Here is a 19821-nt window from a genome sequence, read left to right as displayed (position 1 = left end):
AGATGGGAACTTGGAGCAAAAATTCAAATGGTAATAGTAACATCTACTCTGGTGTGCCAAAAGTCTCTGGAGATGGAAAAATAAAAGAAAATGGCAAAAATACATGTGTGGGAACTCTACTTTTTAATATGTTCTGACTTCTCTGAACACAGAAATTTGAGTATTTCAGAAAATTTCCTAGCTGACCAAGTGTTATTTTTTTCACCTCGTTACAGAGGAGTCTCCTTTGTTAGCTAATGGGGTTGCGGAAAACTTTACTGATGTCCCTGACAGTCTTTCTACCCTGGTATTTCTGTTTGATTGGCTAGAAACCCTCTTAAAATACGGATATACTACTTAACCATTCTTGCTTTTATTCACTTCCTCTTGCTCTATTTTGACACCACAAGTTTATGCAACACCATATCACAACTCGTAATGAAAAGAAGTGGTGACAGAAAACTGCGAACATTGCTGAACACTCCCTTCCCCCATGCTTCATCCCTTATTTCTTCAGGTTTAGAATTTTATTTTTTTTTTTATAACCATGATAGATTGACTTATATGTGTGAAACTCCCTGTGGGCATGATTTGTAAAGCTTATCCCCTTACCCTTTAGTTTATCTATGCTGCGCAAAGGGCTGCAATGTTGAGCTAACCTAATAAATACTCAGTAAACTGATTTGGGTATCAGGGTAAAAAAGAAGCTAGGTCAACTAGGAAGTCCTGTCAGTCATGTAGTTATCATAGCTACATGCTTCTAATACCCAGCCAAACTGCTTCAGGTATTTCTGCTCCTGAATACATTGTTAAACAGGAAGTACAGCCATTCTTAAGAGGTAACAGTGAAACAAGCTCTCAGATACTCTTGTTTTATATACTGTCATTGATGAAAGGGTGTTGTTTTGGTCTTACAAGTTGGCTGCTGGAAATAAACTTCACTTTGCATTGTCTTGTCCCAGCAATAACATGAGGTTGTTTTTACCTGCTTCCCTAAATCTTGAAACTAAATGAAAATTAACTGGCCATAGCTCAATCTTGGGGAGACCTGGGTGACAACAGCTGTCAATGAGAAGCCCACAAGGATATCAGTATTTGGGCCTATACAATGCTACACTGTGAAATGAGAAAGGTTGTTCTCTGCATCAGGTGTAAGGAGAAATTAGGGGCTGGGAGGTTACAGCTGTCAATGTGGTACAAGCCCACGGAGGGTACAGTTTCTGGGGAATTACATCTGTGATTTTGTTCAGACCTTTTGTTCAGACTGCAAAAAGCCTGCCCCTTCTGCACAGCCAGACCGATTAATGACATGTTGATGAATAGCACTTCTTTCTTCCAAGCAGGAAAAGGAGTTACAAACCTGAATCTAACCTTCAGACTGGGATGCGAAAGGCATTGTTGAAACGAGAGTTTTGGCATAGCAAAGCTTATTAGGAAAGTACACATGACAGCTTGTGCCATAACTGTTACTATTCACTCCAGGATGTGATGTCTAGTGAATTTTCATGTTCTCAAAAAATACTGAAATTCAAAACTAAGTTCCTAAAACTTGCTTTCATCCTCCATAGTCTAAATAAAACCACATCAGCACAATGTTGTACTTTAGGTGTATTTAAATGCTAAAGGAAACACAGTGGCCAATTGCCTCATTACAAATAATGTCACCTTTAGAGAAAGTAACATCTCTGACTGATTCAGCAAAGCATAACTAAATCACTTATGAAAGCATGAATTTCTGAATGGATTTTTCACTCAAAATAGTTCTACATGCAAACCTACCAAAGCCTTTATATTTTACTTTGACCTGCTTTGTAAAAGATACTCAGAATAGCTCAATGTAATGTCAGCTTCCTTTAGCAAGTGTTCATTATTGAAATTGAGTTTCTCCTGGTATATTCTGTTTATATGTTGCTTCTTTGCTGAAAATTTAGAGGCACCAACTCCTTTGGAGAAAGTACATGTTGAACATTATTCAAACATACTTTGAAAATATTTACCTATAGCCTTAAAGGGAATATTACTCTTTGTAAGTTGGAAACTGTGATACTGTTATTTAAAAGAATAGTTGAACATATTATGGAATTCAGAATAGTGTTTTAATACTTTAATGTATACCCATCATATACAGTATCCCAATCCTGCTTTAATACTGAATAAAGCTCCTCTGCTGTGAATTTAATTATATTTTTTCATTGTTAATATTTCTGTGCAAAGAACATATGGCTCTTACTGCTGTTCAATCTATAAATAACAGGAAAAGGAAGAACTTAATTCCCTTGGTGTCAGTCTAGAGTTTCAGATTTAGAACAGTAAACCCATGATTTTAAGTTCTGTTGAGAAATTGCAGCAACATCCTGTGTGTTGTATAATACTACATGTAATCTGCCAGATGATTCATACAAAATAATGAAGACAATGATTTATATAAAATAATGAAACAAAAGGTCTGAACTGTTTCATTAAGAACTAGATTTTGATCTTGTGTAAGAATTTTTGCCAGGATGACACGTTGGAAAAAATGTTAACAGTTCAGTTTGCTTTTAATACCACCTTTATTATTTTTAATGATTCCTGTGATGTATTTCAGTTCTTTAGGAAGCATTTCTGTGCAGAACTAGTGATACTATTTTAACGGTAAGTTTGTAGTGGTATGTTGTAAGGAGCCAGGATAAGCTACCCTTAGGGCAGGCAAAGGAGGAACTGTGAGTGTCAAGGAGGAAGAATTTGCTATCGGCCAGTACTAAGAGAAAATTTCTCCTCTGCATTAATTGGGATGTGCCAGCCTATGTGGGATCAAGCTGAATCAAGCCTCTGCTAAGTCGCAGCCACTTTCTGTTCCCAAGTGCTACTGGGAAGAGGACCACAACTCTGCTCAGATTTCTAATGCAAACAGCATTGAATTTCTCACCCATGTATGGCAACAAGGATCTTGCGCTTAGTAATCTGCAAATCTGAGTAGTCTCATTCTCTTCATGCATATTAATGGCACTATTTCCTACTGCTCAATTTGTTGTATCCCTGTCTGAATTCATATTTTTGGACTTTCACCCTTTTTCTGAAGGCGCATTCTTGTTGGTTCAGTCAGCACCAGTGGCTCTTGTATAATGGTTGCAGGATAATTTTTTCCTAAAAGTTCAACTTCCAATTTCTGTCCAACTTTGCTGAGTTCTGTGGGAACATATGCAAAAGCCAGACTCTGCTGAGCACTGTAACTGAAACTTCCAGATGTGGTGTTGCCGATAACCTGGAAAAAACCCACAAACATTTATCTTTATTTTCAAGATGCATTGAGATTAAACAACAAAACAACAATCTTAAAAAACAAAACAACCAAACAGCAACCCAAACAACTACGTATCTCATATATTAGTTTTGGTTTACAGATTTTAGGCATCAAGTGAGTTTCAAGTATGTCACGCAGTTCATAATATTCTCTACTGTGAGTGACATCACCTTAAACTGGGAAGTTTACGGTCGTTGAAAAAACAGTGTATTCCTGTTGTGTTCAATTAGGTTTTCATGGGAACATACACTACACACATGCATATGTTTGTTACATATAATAATTTAACTGCTAGTGAAAGTTTCAGTGTATATTTCAATCTGTGTTGGAGTGTAGGAGCCCAGACTTTGCCATTTTGTTTATTTCCCACGAATATAAAAAGTGTTGTTAGGACAGTGGAGAAATTGCAGACGAAAAGAATGGGTGACACATTTCAGTTTGTTCCAGATCTAGTTTCTGTGACTTGATGGTATTTCACATTTTCTCTGTAGATATTTACTTAGTCTTTGCTTCAAGCTTGAAGATTAGACAGTGTTTATCTGAGCTTCAAATTAGTCTGTGCCAGTAAAATAGAAGTAATGAATTCACACTTGAAGTTAGATTCTGTTCATGAGTAATTAACATACATTTCATGAAACATGATCTACAGTTCTTACCTTGCCATTATGCCACACACTTTCATTTCCCTCTGGATCAACATTATCTGTTTCCAGGGCAAGATATACCAGTCTTCGTTTGAGCCCCTTTTCTTTAATGTGCTTCAGTGCTTGTTTTCCTGTAAAGTCTGCTGGCTGAAAAAAACAGAAGATAATGATGATAAATGATTGTTTGGGTTCTTCAAAATTTTCAAGACACAAGCATTTAAAATTATCTTCATTTGTTTTCCTGTCACTTAAGTATTCTGTATAAAATACAGATGAAATAAAACCTTTGACAGATATCATATCTTGTATCTTGGTAGTTTTATATTGGTACATCCTATCTTGGTAACTTTATTCAGTATATTAGTTCTTTTATAACTCAGTCCTTTAATAGACATAATTCCTAATTTATTTATTTTTTCCCCATAGCTAGCATTTTATGGGATAATGAAGCATGTTAGTTAAAGAATAGTACTGTCATTTGGAGTTCCCTTGTTCAGTTCCCTTGCCTAGAAAGGTACAAGCAGATTTACATCATTCTGGAAGCAGTCTGCATAAATGGACGACAACTACTGAGCCATCAGTAACTCTTCTGAATCCTCCAGGGTATATAGGACAGTATTTATTGTATGTTGAACTATTTGCACTGAGATAGTCTGATTCCATGGCCAGGTGCACAGATATGAGTTTATTTCACCAACAAGTAGCTGTAAACCAGATTTGTCTCACCCTGATACTTCCTAAGTCTTAAATGTAATTCAGGCAACTTCCCTACTTAGTTGGCTGGATAAGAATAAATTGGAAAAAGAAAAGAGAGTTGTTATAAACTCTGTGGTCCTGGACAGAATGCCTCAAGAACAAGAGAAATCCCACTTCAAAGATGCTGACAGTTTGGGTAGAGGACAAAATAGTAATCAAGCTGGATATCATTATTTCTAATATCTGTGCAGTAAATATTAGGAACAGTGGCTTACAAATTCTGCATGTTCGTTTTGTCTTTAAAGGTATAAATCAGACAGAACAAAATATCTTTACTCAACTAATTTGCAGAGCCACACCAGCCTGCCCCACGGGCAAGAACCATAATAGCAGTTACAAAGTTCTCAGACTTCTTTGAGAAGATGACTAGCAGAGAAAGCTACTCTTGGGCAGTTGATTTTAGGTCTGAAGAAAGAATTATATTCACTTGATGAGAGTTTGGTAGAAAAGAGGGACAATATTTTTGAATACATCAAAAATACTATTTCTGGTAATGATCTTTAATTCCTGTAGAGAGTCATTGCACTGTCAGAATTACAAGCAACACATACTTGAAATAGATTATTACGCAGTTAGTTCACATGTTCTTATTTCTGTAGTTCTTGTGCAGGTTCACATACATCTGTGTATGGGCTAAAAAGGAATTAGTAAACCAATGAGGAGTTTTTGAACTTTGAAAGATTAGACTCTGTAAGCAGTTGTGGAAAAGAGCTTATGAGCCATTGAAGGACCCGATAGTCTGAAATTGAGATGGACCAACTAAAGATAAAGCAGATAAGGATCACAGATGGCACCCTTTGGGGAAAGGCAGTGTGAAATACAGCACAGACCAGAAAAAGAAAGGACTGTGAGGATTCATATTAGAATATAACTGTCAAGATGCTGCTGGAAAACAGAAAGCAAAGATCTCAGACCAGCAAAAATAACCAGGTACTGGTAGTTCCCTCTTACTTTTCACAGAATTACATTTTTATTACACAGGAACATTTATGAAAGGAAATACCTACAACTAGAAATGCAAATAAGACTATATGTTATAGCACAACACACACACACTAAAATGCTTTACACGACAAGAAAAATACCAAGGAAGTAAACATTCTAAAGATACACTTAGCACTGAATTACCTCCTTCCTATACATGCTTATGTAATGTCCAGTATTCAGTCACAAGGGATGTAACTGTGGAACTAACCACAAGTATTCAAATACAATGTTATATGCCCTACGGCCTTCTGACTGTGATACTCTAAGCCATCTAAGATGGCAGGATGAATGTTTCTGAATTTCTGTCTTTAGGCCTCTTAGTCGTAAGAGTGCCAACAGAGAGGGCTCTTTCAGAACTAGCTTCTGTCAGCCTTCTTCAACTGTGCCCTTTTCCTCAGCTGAGTCACCATCAATTTTTGCAGAAGAACTGTAATCAGTGACTTTGGGAATGTCATATCACACAACACAGATGTAGTTACTGCTATGCACAGCTCCTTTTTTTCTCGTGTATTCTGATACTTGCAAGTGCACAGATATAGAGAGATAATGAAATCCTTATAAAACATCTATCATTTTTCATGTCTGGGGTTGTTGTGGTGTTTTGGGGTTTGTTTGTTTTAAATTCAAGATTTCTGGTTCATTTTTACCTCTATGAATTCCTCATTTAGAAATGGAAAAATAGCTTCCATAAAGGTTAATGCAACAGGCATAATCAGAGTCTTGAATACAATCTGATAAAAGATGTGTATTGCTTTTATGGCTCACTTCCAGCTTAACTGTATAGATGACAGTTAACTCCTGTTAATATACTAATTCTTGGAACCTTAAGGTTGACAGCAAAAGTAATTTTGACTTCCATTTCTTAATTACCTTTAGGATATGGAGACCATTAGAGCTGACAGCTGGCAGGCTTTAGAATCTATCTGTCTATGGATAATTTTTTTGCCTGTTGGTTACAAACACAAAATTAAATTCTTACCCAATTAATTTTAACTAGGCCAGGCTTTTGGCCACCTGGAATAAACTGTTACATAATTCTTAAGCTAGCTGGAGGTGGATTTGAGGGATTTCATGTAGTGGGTATATTCTTTGTTAATTTACGCTCCTTGAAGGAGTAAATGTCTAAAAATGTCTTTTTAGAATCATGGCTTGGAAAATTAACCAAGAGGTAATCTAGAATTCAAACTGTGCAAAGTGTACACAAATACGTAAATATACACACACACACACTCTGCAAATGTGTGTATATATATGCATAATAATGTATATATATGTAAGTACATACAGTGTGTGTAAATATAATGTAAGTACATACATAAATGCACACATAAATATGTATGTACACTATACAAACATGGATAAAAATGTATGTGTGAAAATGTATGTGTATATACAATGTAAAACTGAAAAAAAGTGTATATATAGATTTTTTAAATATTTAAAGAAACACCTTAAGAAATTCTAACCACATGAATTTGACTACTTCAGTCCTTTTGTTTTACAGTTCTAGGGTATCCATGTCAATTTTACACTAACTTATTTCCACCATTATTCATTTTTGATTTATGAGTGTGTGTGCATGAGGTTCATTACAAAGAAACAGCATTTAGAAACTGATTCATTCGACCTTGGTCCAGCAATTCTTGGTAACAGCTGCTTCCTCTTTCTCAGAAAAAAAGTAGTCAGTTTGAGTATTGCTTCTATTTGTTTTAACTTGTGGCACTATATATGATGCAAGGAAAAAATGCCATTCAAAATAGTATAAGTGAATATTAAGAAATTCACATTAAAAATGAACAATAAAAAAGGAAAACAAAAAACCAAAACAGAAGAAGAAGAATGGAAACAAAGAAAAGCCCTAAACAATTCCAACCTCAAACAAGTATCAGATTTAAAGCTGCTCTTAATTGTCTTTCAGTTTTAAAAAAATCATTTGACATGTGGCAACAGTGTAAAACTTTTACTATTTAAGAGCAAGGACAGTCCTACTAAGCTAAGCTTAAAATGAGAAGACACATTATCTTGTCATAAGCTCCTAAAGCATTAAGATTTGGCAGGTGTAATGTTTTTCACATAAAAGAAAAACACTTCTTAGATACAAGATTTTTACTTGTGTTACCTAACACACAGATTATAGTGGAAAATCACATCACAAAGACTAAGCTGTCTTAAAAACTAAGTTTTTAAAATAGCATATAGTTAAAGGGACTCCACTGATTATTTTATCTATTAACATATTGGTCATATATATATACATGTATATTTATATTTTAAAGAGTTCAGGAGACAATAACCAATGAGATGATTTTTCAAGCACAGAGATGTACCCTGGAAAGTTTATCTTTCTGTGTTTCAAGTGTGCTTGGCTTTTAATGTCACACAGATCCTAATTCTAATCCTCTGTAAAAATACTTTGTGTCTTATGGGAAGCAAAGGAATAGAAATTATCGATAAAACTTAAATTATTTATTTATTTTTCAATATTGTACAGTTTAGTAGAATAAATTCTAGGTATCTAGGAAGAAAAATGTCATATCTATTCAGCAGTAAGTGGCAACAAAGATATGCAAGTATCTTAATAATGAAATGTTGCAATTTATTTGGTGCGTTACTTATGACTGTGGGCATATAGCCAAATTACGTGCACAAAGCCACCTGACTAAGGCACTACCAACAGCTGCTGCATTCTGCTGTAACCATCATGTTACAACACACTGGAGATGAAATCAATACAGTATTTTGGAATTAATTATTCTTAGTCAGATGCATTTGGATAATTTCAGGGTAACACTGCAAATGATATCACCCTCACCAGGGTGATAACTGAAGATCATTTTCCTCTGCAGGCAGCCAATATTTGACAAGTTTATTTTTCTGTAACAAGACAAAGCTACAGTTAACACCACACAAAACAGTTTTCTAAGGGAGGTGTGGCCAGTCAGTATGTATAGTATCTGCATCACGGTGGCTTTCACTCAATCTGCCTAAGCCCTTCTTATAAGCAAACAGCCAGCTGTAAAAGATATTGATACAAACAACTGATGAATTACTGATTATTTTGGTTCATCATTCCTAGCTTAGTGGGTACTTACTGCTCTACATGGCCCAAGAAACACACTGGGAGTGACCTGGGTGTGCATTTTATACGGGTAATAAAATAATTGCAGATTCTTTCCTATGTGTTTCATAATCTGTGTAAATTTACGGAATAAATCCTCTGGTTTATGACCCTCTGGACATCAAATGAAGTAACCATACAATATGGTTCCACTTCTAAATTTCAGTTTGAGTGGGGACAGGATTTATTTGGAAAAGTACATTGAATAAATATGTCATAGGCATAATAAATGGGAATTGAAAGAAAGAGGGGGGAAGTTCCCTTACCCCCTCTCAAATACCTAGTACCTTTCCATTGCTCCATCTTTACTCAGATCCCTCTGCTTCCCCCCAGGATCCATATCCCTTCTTCAGTGAAATTTGTGCTCTTTCTTCTTCCACCTCCCTTTCTTGTGTGGAGTAGAGCTGGCACAAAGCACAACTGTATGCACAACAGATTATGGAGTGGGGTCAGAGATCACTACTGTAGTTATTCCTCTCAGAATAGGAGAGATGTGTATTGGAGAAGTGAAGAAAGGCACACAGCAGCAATTAGGGGGAGTTACAGAACCTCTTAAAGTTCAGCTTGTCCAGCATCAAGTTGGAGCACTGCTCCTGCCAGACCCAAACTGCAGATGCAGCCATTCCACCTACTAAGCCTTCCCTACATACCCTATGCTAGATTTTAGATGTGAGAAGATTAAAGTGAACCATTTTCTATGGTTCCACAAACACAGCTCCTATTTTAAAGTCAGTGATGTTTTCAAGGGGAAAAATAAAATTTTTAAATTTTATTTTATTTTATTATTAAAAAAAAAATTAAAAAAGCCTGCAAATAATTTAGAAGTGGCAAACAAACAACCAAAGGGCTACAAGTGGTTGCTTTTCCAATTGTGCCCTTCTCATTCCTTGCCTTCATGTTTCTGAAAGCATAGGGTGTTACCAGATTAGAACAGTAGCATTTACGTGGAATGATGATACAAACGACTACATATGCTGCAAAGTTGTGAGACCCAGAGCCAGCATCCACATCTTTTCTGCTGTTTTCTGTAGCCTCTCTCTTCACCTAGTGCTGGGTGGTATTTGCGGCCAGAGCCCCAGGGACCCACGGCAGGACTGATAACTCTGTTAGCACTCCCTTTCTGGAGGGCATGCTCTCTGCAGTTGTGCCAGTTCCAGCATTTTTGTTAGAAAAATGTTTATTGTTTTGTGCTTTAACAAAGTGAGACGTACTGTCTTAGATCTGGACTGACATGAGCTGGACTGACACAACTGTGAGGCAGTTCTGGCAGAATGGCCAGGAGGGAAACAAATGACTCAAAAGAGGAGGACATGAAACTGTAAGCTTAAACCTGCCACCAAAGGAATAAAAAAATAGAAGCACAGCCTTAGAATAACTCAGCTTCATATGAGATAACAGTTTATGTACAGTTATGTTGGAGGTTAGGTCAATACTCAAGGACCATATCTTGTCATTCACCCATCTCAGTAAAGCTGCAGGGTATGACACAACTTCTAGTCATAATGAATAACGAAGCAATTAAATGCTCATGTCTCATAGGTGCAATAGTAAAAATCACCGAATGTCAAAGTGAGAAAGAGGGGTAGGACTTGCAGTCTAAGAGGCATCTTTTGACATTGAAATTCAGGCAGTCACTGAGTAGCACTGGTGAAGATGAGACACAAAGGGTGGTGAGCAGACAGGTAAAGGAGAAGGGAAAAAAAAAGGAGAAAGTTTTGTTTTGTTTTGTTTTAAAAAAGGCTGGTAGAGTAGTGAGAAATGCTGGGTATGGCAAAATCTGGAAAGAAACTTGGAATGGAAAACAGAGAAACTGCCCCAGTAAATAAACAACAACTACTGCTCTGATTATTACTACTGTTCTTTCAACAAAGAAACACTGCTCCTGATAACGGTATTTCCTCCTACTGGAACCAAACAGCGTATCTTAGCTGAGCACTCAGATCCCGGCCTGGAGGAGTGCAATAGAGCAGCGTCCCAGACGGTTTCTATTACGGCGCTCTTCCCGGATCGCAGCGAGCTGCTGCTGCAGAGGGAGTGACCAGGAGATGGCAGTCTTGGATATAGCAAAACCAGTCAGACACGTACGCGCATTTAACTTCGGACGGATAGAGCTCAGCGCTCTTGGTAAGGGCTGGCACTATTGGATTCATACGGACCTTCTTAAAGAATTTATTTCTGTGAGCTACTCAAATATACATAAAGGTTTTTCACTCTAACATCAAGTTTTATTGGGACTTCTGGTCCGTCATGGTCAGGAGAAAAAATAGGCTGGTTTAAGAATACCTAATTATCAGAAAATAACTAACCACTTCAGAAGACCAAAAAGAAACACGGCAGAAGGTTTCGAAGATGTAATCAGCTTCTGAAATAAGGAAATATTTTTTCAATATATATCCATAATGAACATAATAGTATGGCAAGAAAACATTTTCTCATGTAAGGATGGTGAATTACTAGAACAGACTGCCCAGGGAGACTTGGGATCTTAAGAGTGGGAGGTCTTCATGATTTCACACACGAAATTTTGATCTATATGGCAAGGTAAACACAGATGTAGTTGATTATACCACAGAACAAAGATCTGGAGTAAATTAACATCTGGTGAGTGCTTACCTTTTTTGTATGATAATATCTGAAAAATCCATTGGTTTTAAACCAGGGTTTTGAAAAATTAAAAGCATTCAGAGGTATTATATCTTTGACTCGAGCCTGAGAAAATGCAAATGTGCAGCAGAACTGAAACAATATTTTGAGATGCAGAGCAAAATGAATTGCAACTTTTTCTCCTTTAAAGATATTCTGTGAATTTCCTGCCACAAAAGCCATTAGAACTCCATCGAATATTTATTAGCAGAGTGCTTATTCATGAGATGAGGCTTTCTAACAATTTACCTAATTTCCTAAGCGTGACTGAACAACCAGAAGAACAACAGTTATTAAAAAAAGACTCATCCTTAAACCAGGTGGATTTTGTTGGCAATATGAAGACACTGTGTTCTCTAAACTAGAAATTAATTCTTCTAGTTCCCTCAAATTTGGTTTAATCACAACCCATCCTGCTCATCTGTGCAAAGAGCCAACTAATGCCAACACTAGAGAAAAAAGAAGTATCAAGCAGAATCTAAAGGAAACTACCTAGAACAATACCCTCTCTTTAGCCTTATTGATAAAATGAAAGTTGCCACAGAAATCCTGAGGAAAAAGGTTTATTTATCCTCATGCTATATAGAACAGGGAGGGGCAGGAGGGTGGAGGGTGTCAGTTTAAGATTTTAAGAGTTTTTCTTGTTACTCAGAACAAAAAAATTACTAGTCCATATATATCTGAAAATAATGCATACCTAAACTTTGTAAACACAGAGAAATATCAGTATTTTACTGGTAATTCACATCTCTTCCTATTTATTCACCACATATTTAAATGCCCTTTTGTGAAAATAAAGTACTTTATTACCTTCAATGGCATGTGGTCGTCCATTAGCTTTAATTTCTTTAGAAACTGTTCAAGTTTTCTATGACATACCACTCGAGATTCACTTATGATGAAGTCTTTTTCCTTGTTTTGTGAGCTATTTGAGCTACTTGTTGCGCAGTAAGACTTTGGTAATTGAATGAACAGTACATTTTCGTTATTTACACAGGAATCAGCACTTTCCCCAGTTGGGGGCGCATGTTTAAAGGAATAATCTTTTCCAGGAACTCAACTAATTGAGATGTCAAAAAATAAAAGAAACCAAACCCAAACCAAACCAAAAGTATCAGTTTCCTGTAGTTTTTATCTCATTTGCCTTTTATGGGTGAAGTTTCCTTAACAATAGGAACTGGTGATAGCAGAATATTTGCTTGTCTTCAGTCACAGTGGCCTGTGAGGACTGCCGAGTTCTATGCCATGCCAAGCACACCAAAACCAAAGGTGTGGAACTGGGACTCATAGCCCCAAACTGCCAAAAAGCAGAGTAAATAATCTCACATTGCACTTCATGCTACAGTGTCTAGACTGCTTCCAATATCTGAGTAAGCTCAGGTACCTCTGCACTGTAAACATACAGTCACAATTGCCCACGTTTGTGTCAATAAATAAACACAGATTATTTCCTTTTTCACATCAATTCAGCAAAACTGGCAAATGTTTTAGGCTTAGCTCCTGCATCTACGCTGGAGTCACTCCATGCCCATTCATCTACAATATGAGTATCTGCTCCAGAGAGCTGTTCCAACCCTACATTTCAACCCTGCATTTCAACCCTGAAGGTAACTTTGAGGAACAATGAATAAGAAAGTGCTTCATGCACGTTACTGCTTTCCTACATTCTACGTGGTCATCTTGGCAAGCTTTCCCTGCTTATGGCTGCTTTCCTGCTTACATTAAGCAAAAAAACAAACAAACCCAAAATCAAAAAGCCAACAAAACAAACAAACTCCTTTAACAAGAATAAGCAGGGAAAACATTTTCACAATATGGATAGGCTTGTTCAGCTTATATACAGACACTACATGTTTACAAAACACATGACTCCAATTTCTCTATGAAAATAAATCAGAGTTATTTTTCACAGACAACACTTAGTATTTGCAACCTCCTGATCTAATGTATAATTCTGTTAGCAAGAAACATGGGAAAATAAAAAATATTTTTTTTAATCAAATTGATATTTATAAAGTACTTACAATTTTCTAAACCTATTTTATATTACAGATAATGAGCAAGTTTCTTTTCAAACACTTAAAAAAATAACTTTGGACATAATAGAACACATTGAAAATAAATGACATACCTTGTTTAGCTTTACAAAGTATTCCAGTCCAGCTTCCAAGGGATTAGTGTCACAGTTCATCTGTTAAAAAAAGATAAATTCACCATGTGTACATGATGGCCCATCATAGCTTTTGGGCTGGGGGCTTCGTTTATTCATTCTATGCATCCTTTTATTTACTCCTGTGTCAGTGTCTTCCATGTTGCATCTGTGCAACTGCCATTTTAATACACTGCATGCTTCCAGTATGTGATTTAAACAGAATATCTACTACTATGCCTAACATATAGATATGTAAATCATTCATCTAAGTTTCAATATGCAAAGTAAATACACATTTCAGTGAGAAGCAGGATTTCATCAAAGCAGAATGGAACCCTTAGAAGACTGAATAAGTGAAGTACACACATAAAATGCAAAACAGTACAATGTCTTAGCTGGAGAGGAAAATAAAAGACAAAGACAATTTTATTCACCACATTTCCATTAAGGTGAATGAGGTTTTTGGTAGCATTTGAAGCAAGAATGAAAGTAATTATCACTGGGCAAACAAAAGAAAAAAAAAAAAGGAAAAACACCCACCGTTTCATCTCCTTGAGTTCTTTCATTTCCAAAAGCCTTGAGAAAAATTTCAGGTAAGCAGAAATTACACTGATTTTCCCCACATTCTCTAATCTCCCTGGACAGTTCTTTATTGTGAGTGAGAAAATTTGGCAGATATAAGCTAATGGCAACTGCAAAAGTTCCAAATATATTATTGGAGAAGAATTGGCCTCTCCTGACATAGTTATTACAGATATAAAACATTTTCAGAATCTACCAGCCAAGCCTCTGATTTCAAAACACTAGAGCACAGCAAAACTCTCAGAACTTTGTTACACACAGGAGGAGAAAACATCAGTGAATCAAAATAAATGTCTCTTTGCCAGCAGTGCAATGGAGTATACTGATTATTTCTGTTCAGAAATTACACTGTCCAGAATTATAGCAGCTTTTCCTGCTCAAGGTAAATTTTATTTTCATGCTAAACTGAGACTCTGCAACAAAAACTGTTTGTGCTAACTGTAACTAAAAGCAGTATAATCATAATCAAATAAATAAGTAACCAGAAAGATGAATAAAGAAGCTACATTTCCTGACCTCTGCTCCCCAGGCTCGAAAACCCTTTTCCAGTCTTAAAGCATTCAGAGCATATGTTCCAAAGTTGTCAATGCCCTCTTTTTGGCCAGCTTCCATGATTGCATTGTAGAGAGCTACAGAATCTTCTTTTCTATGATAAAGCTCCCAGCCCAATTCACCTGTTATATAAACAAGATTAATGATTTCAGCAGCTCAACAATGAAGCAATCCTAATAAATAGAATCCTATCTTTGTTAAAAAGTGCGGATCAGTGCTGTAACTGTTAATTCACATTTTAGGGTCAATTCTGATATTATATAGCAGTCTAATTCCCTGAAGGAACCACCAGAGTCTTTATGCCCTAGATCTTAAGCAGTGGTACTATTCTAATTTAAACTGTGAACTGAAATCACGATGGAAGGTGGAATCAGAATAAACAGTGGGAAAAGGTCATGTAATGAAGCCACAATGAGAGGCAATACTTAAGAGCATTATAAAGAGATGATGACTTGGCAAGGGAACAGCAAATACATAAATAAGTATAAATAAGTATAAATAAGCATAAAATGAATGTATTATATTCAATACAATAGAAAGAGAATATGAATTACAAGGAATTCAGCTGCTTCAGAATGCTCTGAATTCAGTCTATTGTAATAGAGATGGACATAAAAAGAAATAAAAATACAAAGTAACTGGGAAAAACAAATAGCACTACAGCATTACATTTGCAAGGGATGTGACAAACACTAATATAAGGTACTCCAAAAACAATTCTTGACATTGGTTTTGCAGCAAATACCACAGAGGTTATCGAAACTGGCCTTTTGTTCTGTAAAATAAATATTTGCACTATAGGGCATTCTAGAGAGAAAGGTCTTGGAAAACTCAGCACAGACCCTGACCATCTCACATTTGAAAATCAATGTGCTTGTGTGCAAGTCTGTTTCCTCACACATTATTATATAAAATGTAATGAACCTATTTCTTAGGAATACATGATAAGATTAATTTTCAACATAATTTTCATTACACTTATTTTACTGTCTGTTTGCTTAAGAGTCTGTTTCCTCTATTCCTTACCTGTGTACGATATCCTGATGGCAGTAACAGCAATATCAGAAAGTTTCAGATGTTTAGACTGGAGAAACTTAAATGAACCATCACTTAGATCCTCATCGGTCAACTTCTGGAGAACCTGTCTTGCACAGGGACCTGCTACACCAAGTACTCCCATCTTGTCTGTCATGTTTTCTATTTCAACTTTGTATCTACCTCTCATTATATTCTCTTCTATCCATCTGCAGATAAAACACAATATTGATGTTAAATTCTTTATGAAAAATAACTGATTTAGATGACATATAAAAAGGAATTATGTTTTGTTGATATTCATCTTCCCAGCAGCTCCCAGACCCATACTTTCTGAAAACAAATGGAATTACATGTTAGTCATACCTATCACTGATGTTAAACTGTTTTCTGGTGAGGTACTGGTATATAAATACAGGCATCTTGGATACAAACAGGAAACATGATAATTTAAATGGATGGAACGGTGTTTTCAAGATAAGAGAAAGAGCTGATCTCATAGGACTGAACACAGATCTGCCTTTGGATCCAGAATGCATTAATAAAAAGTCAACATACAAAAAGAGCAAGCAAGAAACACAGCAAACATAAGTTCCTAAATAGATTCCCTATGTCAACAGAAATGTACAGCCAGGTTTGTTTCTTCCTGAGTACAGTATTTAAAGTACTAGCAGGAAGTTCTGTTTCGGTTTAAGCAAAAACATGAGCTGCGCATTATCTTTCAGGAAGCTCACAAAATAAATGAAATGCATATATTTAAAAATCTTATGAAGTAGTATTAATGCACTATGACGTACATTAACACTTTGTTAAGCAGTGTTAAAAGATAGCAGGCAGATGGGAGCACCAAATGGGACTGTAGAAATTCTCCAGCGCATCTAGTAAATGCCTTTGTTTCCTGAATGTGCCAACAGTCCTACTTATGAGAAAGTTATAAAATAGTACATTATTCATTGTGTATCAGGATAGCAAATTTCAGTCTTTTATATGTTGATTCATTCTGAATAACTGATTTGTCAGCAATCTCCAGTGAGAAAAATTCTTTTTCTTAGTATGTAAGTAGAGCTGCTAATTGCACTAGATATGTTGCTTCCAGTGCTCATCTATAAAAGGCATTTTAATGAAGTCATCCTGCAACTGCTTTTACTTGTTCTTTTCTGTTATTTTGCTTTGTTACCCCAGAGCCCAAAGCAGAAGACATTATCACAGTATCAGGAAGACTGTACTAGCAATTTGTATTGGCCAGGTCAGTGTCTCTGAGGTCACCCGTGTTTAAAGCCAATTTTCTTTTTTTGCGTAAGAGAAAACACTAGAAAGGAACAACCATGCTGTGTTCCATCATACAATGTCAAACACAAACAGGTTCAAGAACAAAACAAGAACTACCTCCATCAATATTACATAATTATCAGTAAATTCTCCCTCTTTTTACATCAGCAACAACCCTATATGCAACTGCTTATGCTTCATGATTCAAGTCAACCAAGTTTCTAGGAAATCAAAGTCAATAAATAAGTAGAAATCTCAGGAGCTTAGTGAAAGGTCTGTTGAATAATAATAAAATATTTGGCACTTGATAAAAAGGTTTCTATATTAATGTGGCTATATAGCACTACGTACTTACTGTAGTAAAAATAAACTAACCTCAGGTCATGGAGTTCTGACCCTGAGCCAGTTACAAGCATAAATTCTCCAGGATACAGTTGAGAGACTGTTAGCTCAGCATAAACTTTTCCTCTTGGTGTTAACATATGGCTTATATTTGTGGAACCCACCTAAAGGGTAAAATTTGCAAACATTAAGAATGCAAAATAAACTTGAATTCTTAACCATTATGAAATGTATGGAAATATATCTTCACTTGAAAAAAAAAACAATTTTTTAATGGTTGTTCTCCTATGCCATAATAGGATTGGACAGATGCACAACTGGCCAAGCTTAAGCTTTACAAAGGAAATGAAACATTTTTCTTTATAGAAAAAAAAAAACAAAAAAGAAAGAAAATTTTCAAATAAGGTAAATCAAGACTTTTATAAATATTTGTTAATTGTGTATTAGGCAAGGCATTCTTAAGCTACATTTGATTTAAGACTGCATTTTCAACATGAATTCAATCAATTTTACTTTGTTCCCTGATCATCTGAATAAAAAATTTGTGAGTTATTGACATAAATATTATTTTTCGATCATGTAAATAAGGCTTTCAGATCCCAAAAGGATAAAACAAACTTTGCCTCTTACTTTAAAGAATGAAATGTTGAGTCGACTTATACTTTTGTGGCCCTGATTTATGTACGCTGTTTTATTTTATGTAGTTGCTGACTATGAATCTACATCTTTGTACATTCATACCAGGTTCTGTGTCAGAAACATGATTTCCAGAGGCAAAGTTTCAAATAAAAGTTACTTAGGTGTGACCATAAAACATACACATGTTCATACAGGTATCATCCATAGCAACAGAAATATGAATGTGCCATAGACATTGTGCTGCCTGGTTCCAGAGGCACAATTTAATACTTATTTCATTCTGCTTTCATAAGAACCTTGTCAGTCACCCAGTCAGAGCCCAGACAATGAATGGAAAAAGGAAAAATATTGCAGATATTAACATTCTTTTGCAAGATCATATTACGTTAATATAGTTACTGGCATACTGCAGGCACATAGTTGAATTTTCAGAATCTAATGCTAGTCACACTCAACTTGTTTGTGATACAAGTATATCTCAGTAACTTCACTGAATTATTTTATGATGCAGAATAGCATGAATGGCACCAAAAAACAAATAGCTTAAATAACCAATTTTCATGAATGCCGGATTTTTTAGTGGCCTCATAAACTATTCATTCCACTTTGCCATCTAGCTTTCTTTTTCCTCTTAGTAACACTGATTTAACTCTACTGAAAGCACCCGCTTTGTTCCCGTAATTTCCTGTTCAATCTTGCTTTCCCTTTATCACGAAAGTATATTCACTGTTACCCATGCCCACTGATGACACTCTTTCCCTGCCTCTACTCCAAGCTAGAAAGAAAACAAACTTCCAATTTATATTACTATCACAAAATTAGTACAGTAAAAAAGTATGACTCTATAGCAATTTGGGTTCTTCTTTTTCCTAAACCTATAGGATACCAGTCTTGCATACAGCCTTCCCATTCATTTGGCTCTGACCTCTGAGAAGTTACCTACCTTCATAACTATAGTCTTAGTGTACTTACTGTTTCACTATGCTTCCCCCCCTCTGGTGTCTGAAGCAGCTAAAAACATCACCTACAGCAAATATTTTGTGAAATTCTGTGCTGAAATGAGCAAAAGCAGGAAGATAAAGGGTACCCCAAAGGGTAGTACGGAGCACTACCATAAACTGAGGACCAAGAATAAGAAACCTGGAGTAGTCTGTCACATTATGCCATTTTTTAAAACATGATCATATTCTGATGATCTGTGAGCAGCCACAGTTGTGGAAAAAGGACAGGGTGAACTGAAAGCTGAATATCCTGAATGTCTGGAACCTTTCCTGCTCCAGGCAGCCAGCTGTAAATCAGAGTCAGTATGAGCAGGTGGAAAACAAGCATGGGTCACATTTGAAAAAGAAAAACAAAAACCCACAACAAAACTGTTTCCTTGGGCATCCAGGAAGAGTACTACATTCAGCTATGGTCAGGGAAAAGCACCTTGCACTGCTCTGCTCTGTTGCCTTAAGCTGCCACATTATAGCACAGTTTTAGGCAGGCAGCTACTAAGCTATTCTAGTATTTACTATTACAAACGAATTCCAGGGGAGATTCACCTGGACTCCCTTAGACAAGGATTTAGAATACAGGAGGCTCTGTCCGAACATAAGGAAATAATTTTGTACTGTAAAGGTGACACCAGCAGAGCTACAGGTTGACCCAAGAGCTGTTGGAGTCACCATCCTTGGAGATACTCAAAAGTCATCTGGAAATAGCCCTAGGCAAAGAGTTCCCTCTGCTTGAACAGAGGGCTGGACAAGATGACCTTCAGAGGTCCTGTACAACACCAAGCATTCTGATTCAGTGATCTGTGCCAAAAGGTACTTCTACTTGGGGCTGCTCTAGCATAAAC

General features: G+C 36.2%; 1 protein-coding gene across 1 annotated transcript in view; it reads right to left on the bottom strand.

Moving 5' to 3' along the window:
- Positions 1 to 2512: 2512 nt before the first annotated feature.
- The window catches only part of DMGDH (dimethylglycine dehydrogenase), a 43388-nt gene continuing 26079 nt past the window's right edge, over positions 2513 to 19821 (bottom strand). The window contains exons 11-16 of the mRNA XM_062612419.1: positions 17376 to 17506; positions 15723 to 15940; positions 14661 to 14818; positions 13542 to 13601; positions 3919 to 4053; positions 2513 to 3223 (exon numbers count right to left, since the gene is read on the bottom strand). Of these exons, the coding sequence (XP_062468403.1) occupies positions 3008 to 3223; positions 3919 to 4053; positions 13542 to 13601; positions 14661 to 14818; positions 15723 to 15940; positions 17376 to 17506 (918 nt within the window). The 3' untranslated portion in view covers positions 2513 to 3007. The remainder of the gene's footprint in view (positions 3224 to 3918; positions 4054 to 13541; positions 13602 to 14660; positions 14819 to 15722; positions 15941 to 17375; positions 17507 to 19821) is intronic.

Source organism: Pezoporus occidentalis, unplaced genomic scaffold, assembly GCF_034315485.1.
Source record: "Pezoporus occidentalis ecotype Australia unplaced genomic scaffold, CSIRO_AGI_Poc_V1 ctg16, whole genome shotgun sequence".
Lineage (NCBI taxonomy): Eukaryota > Metazoa > Chordata > Aves > Psittaciformes > Psittacidae > Pezoporus > Pezoporus occidentalis.
Note: the sequence above shows the minus strand (reverse complement) of the source record. Positions and strands in the feature narration are given on the sequence as shown.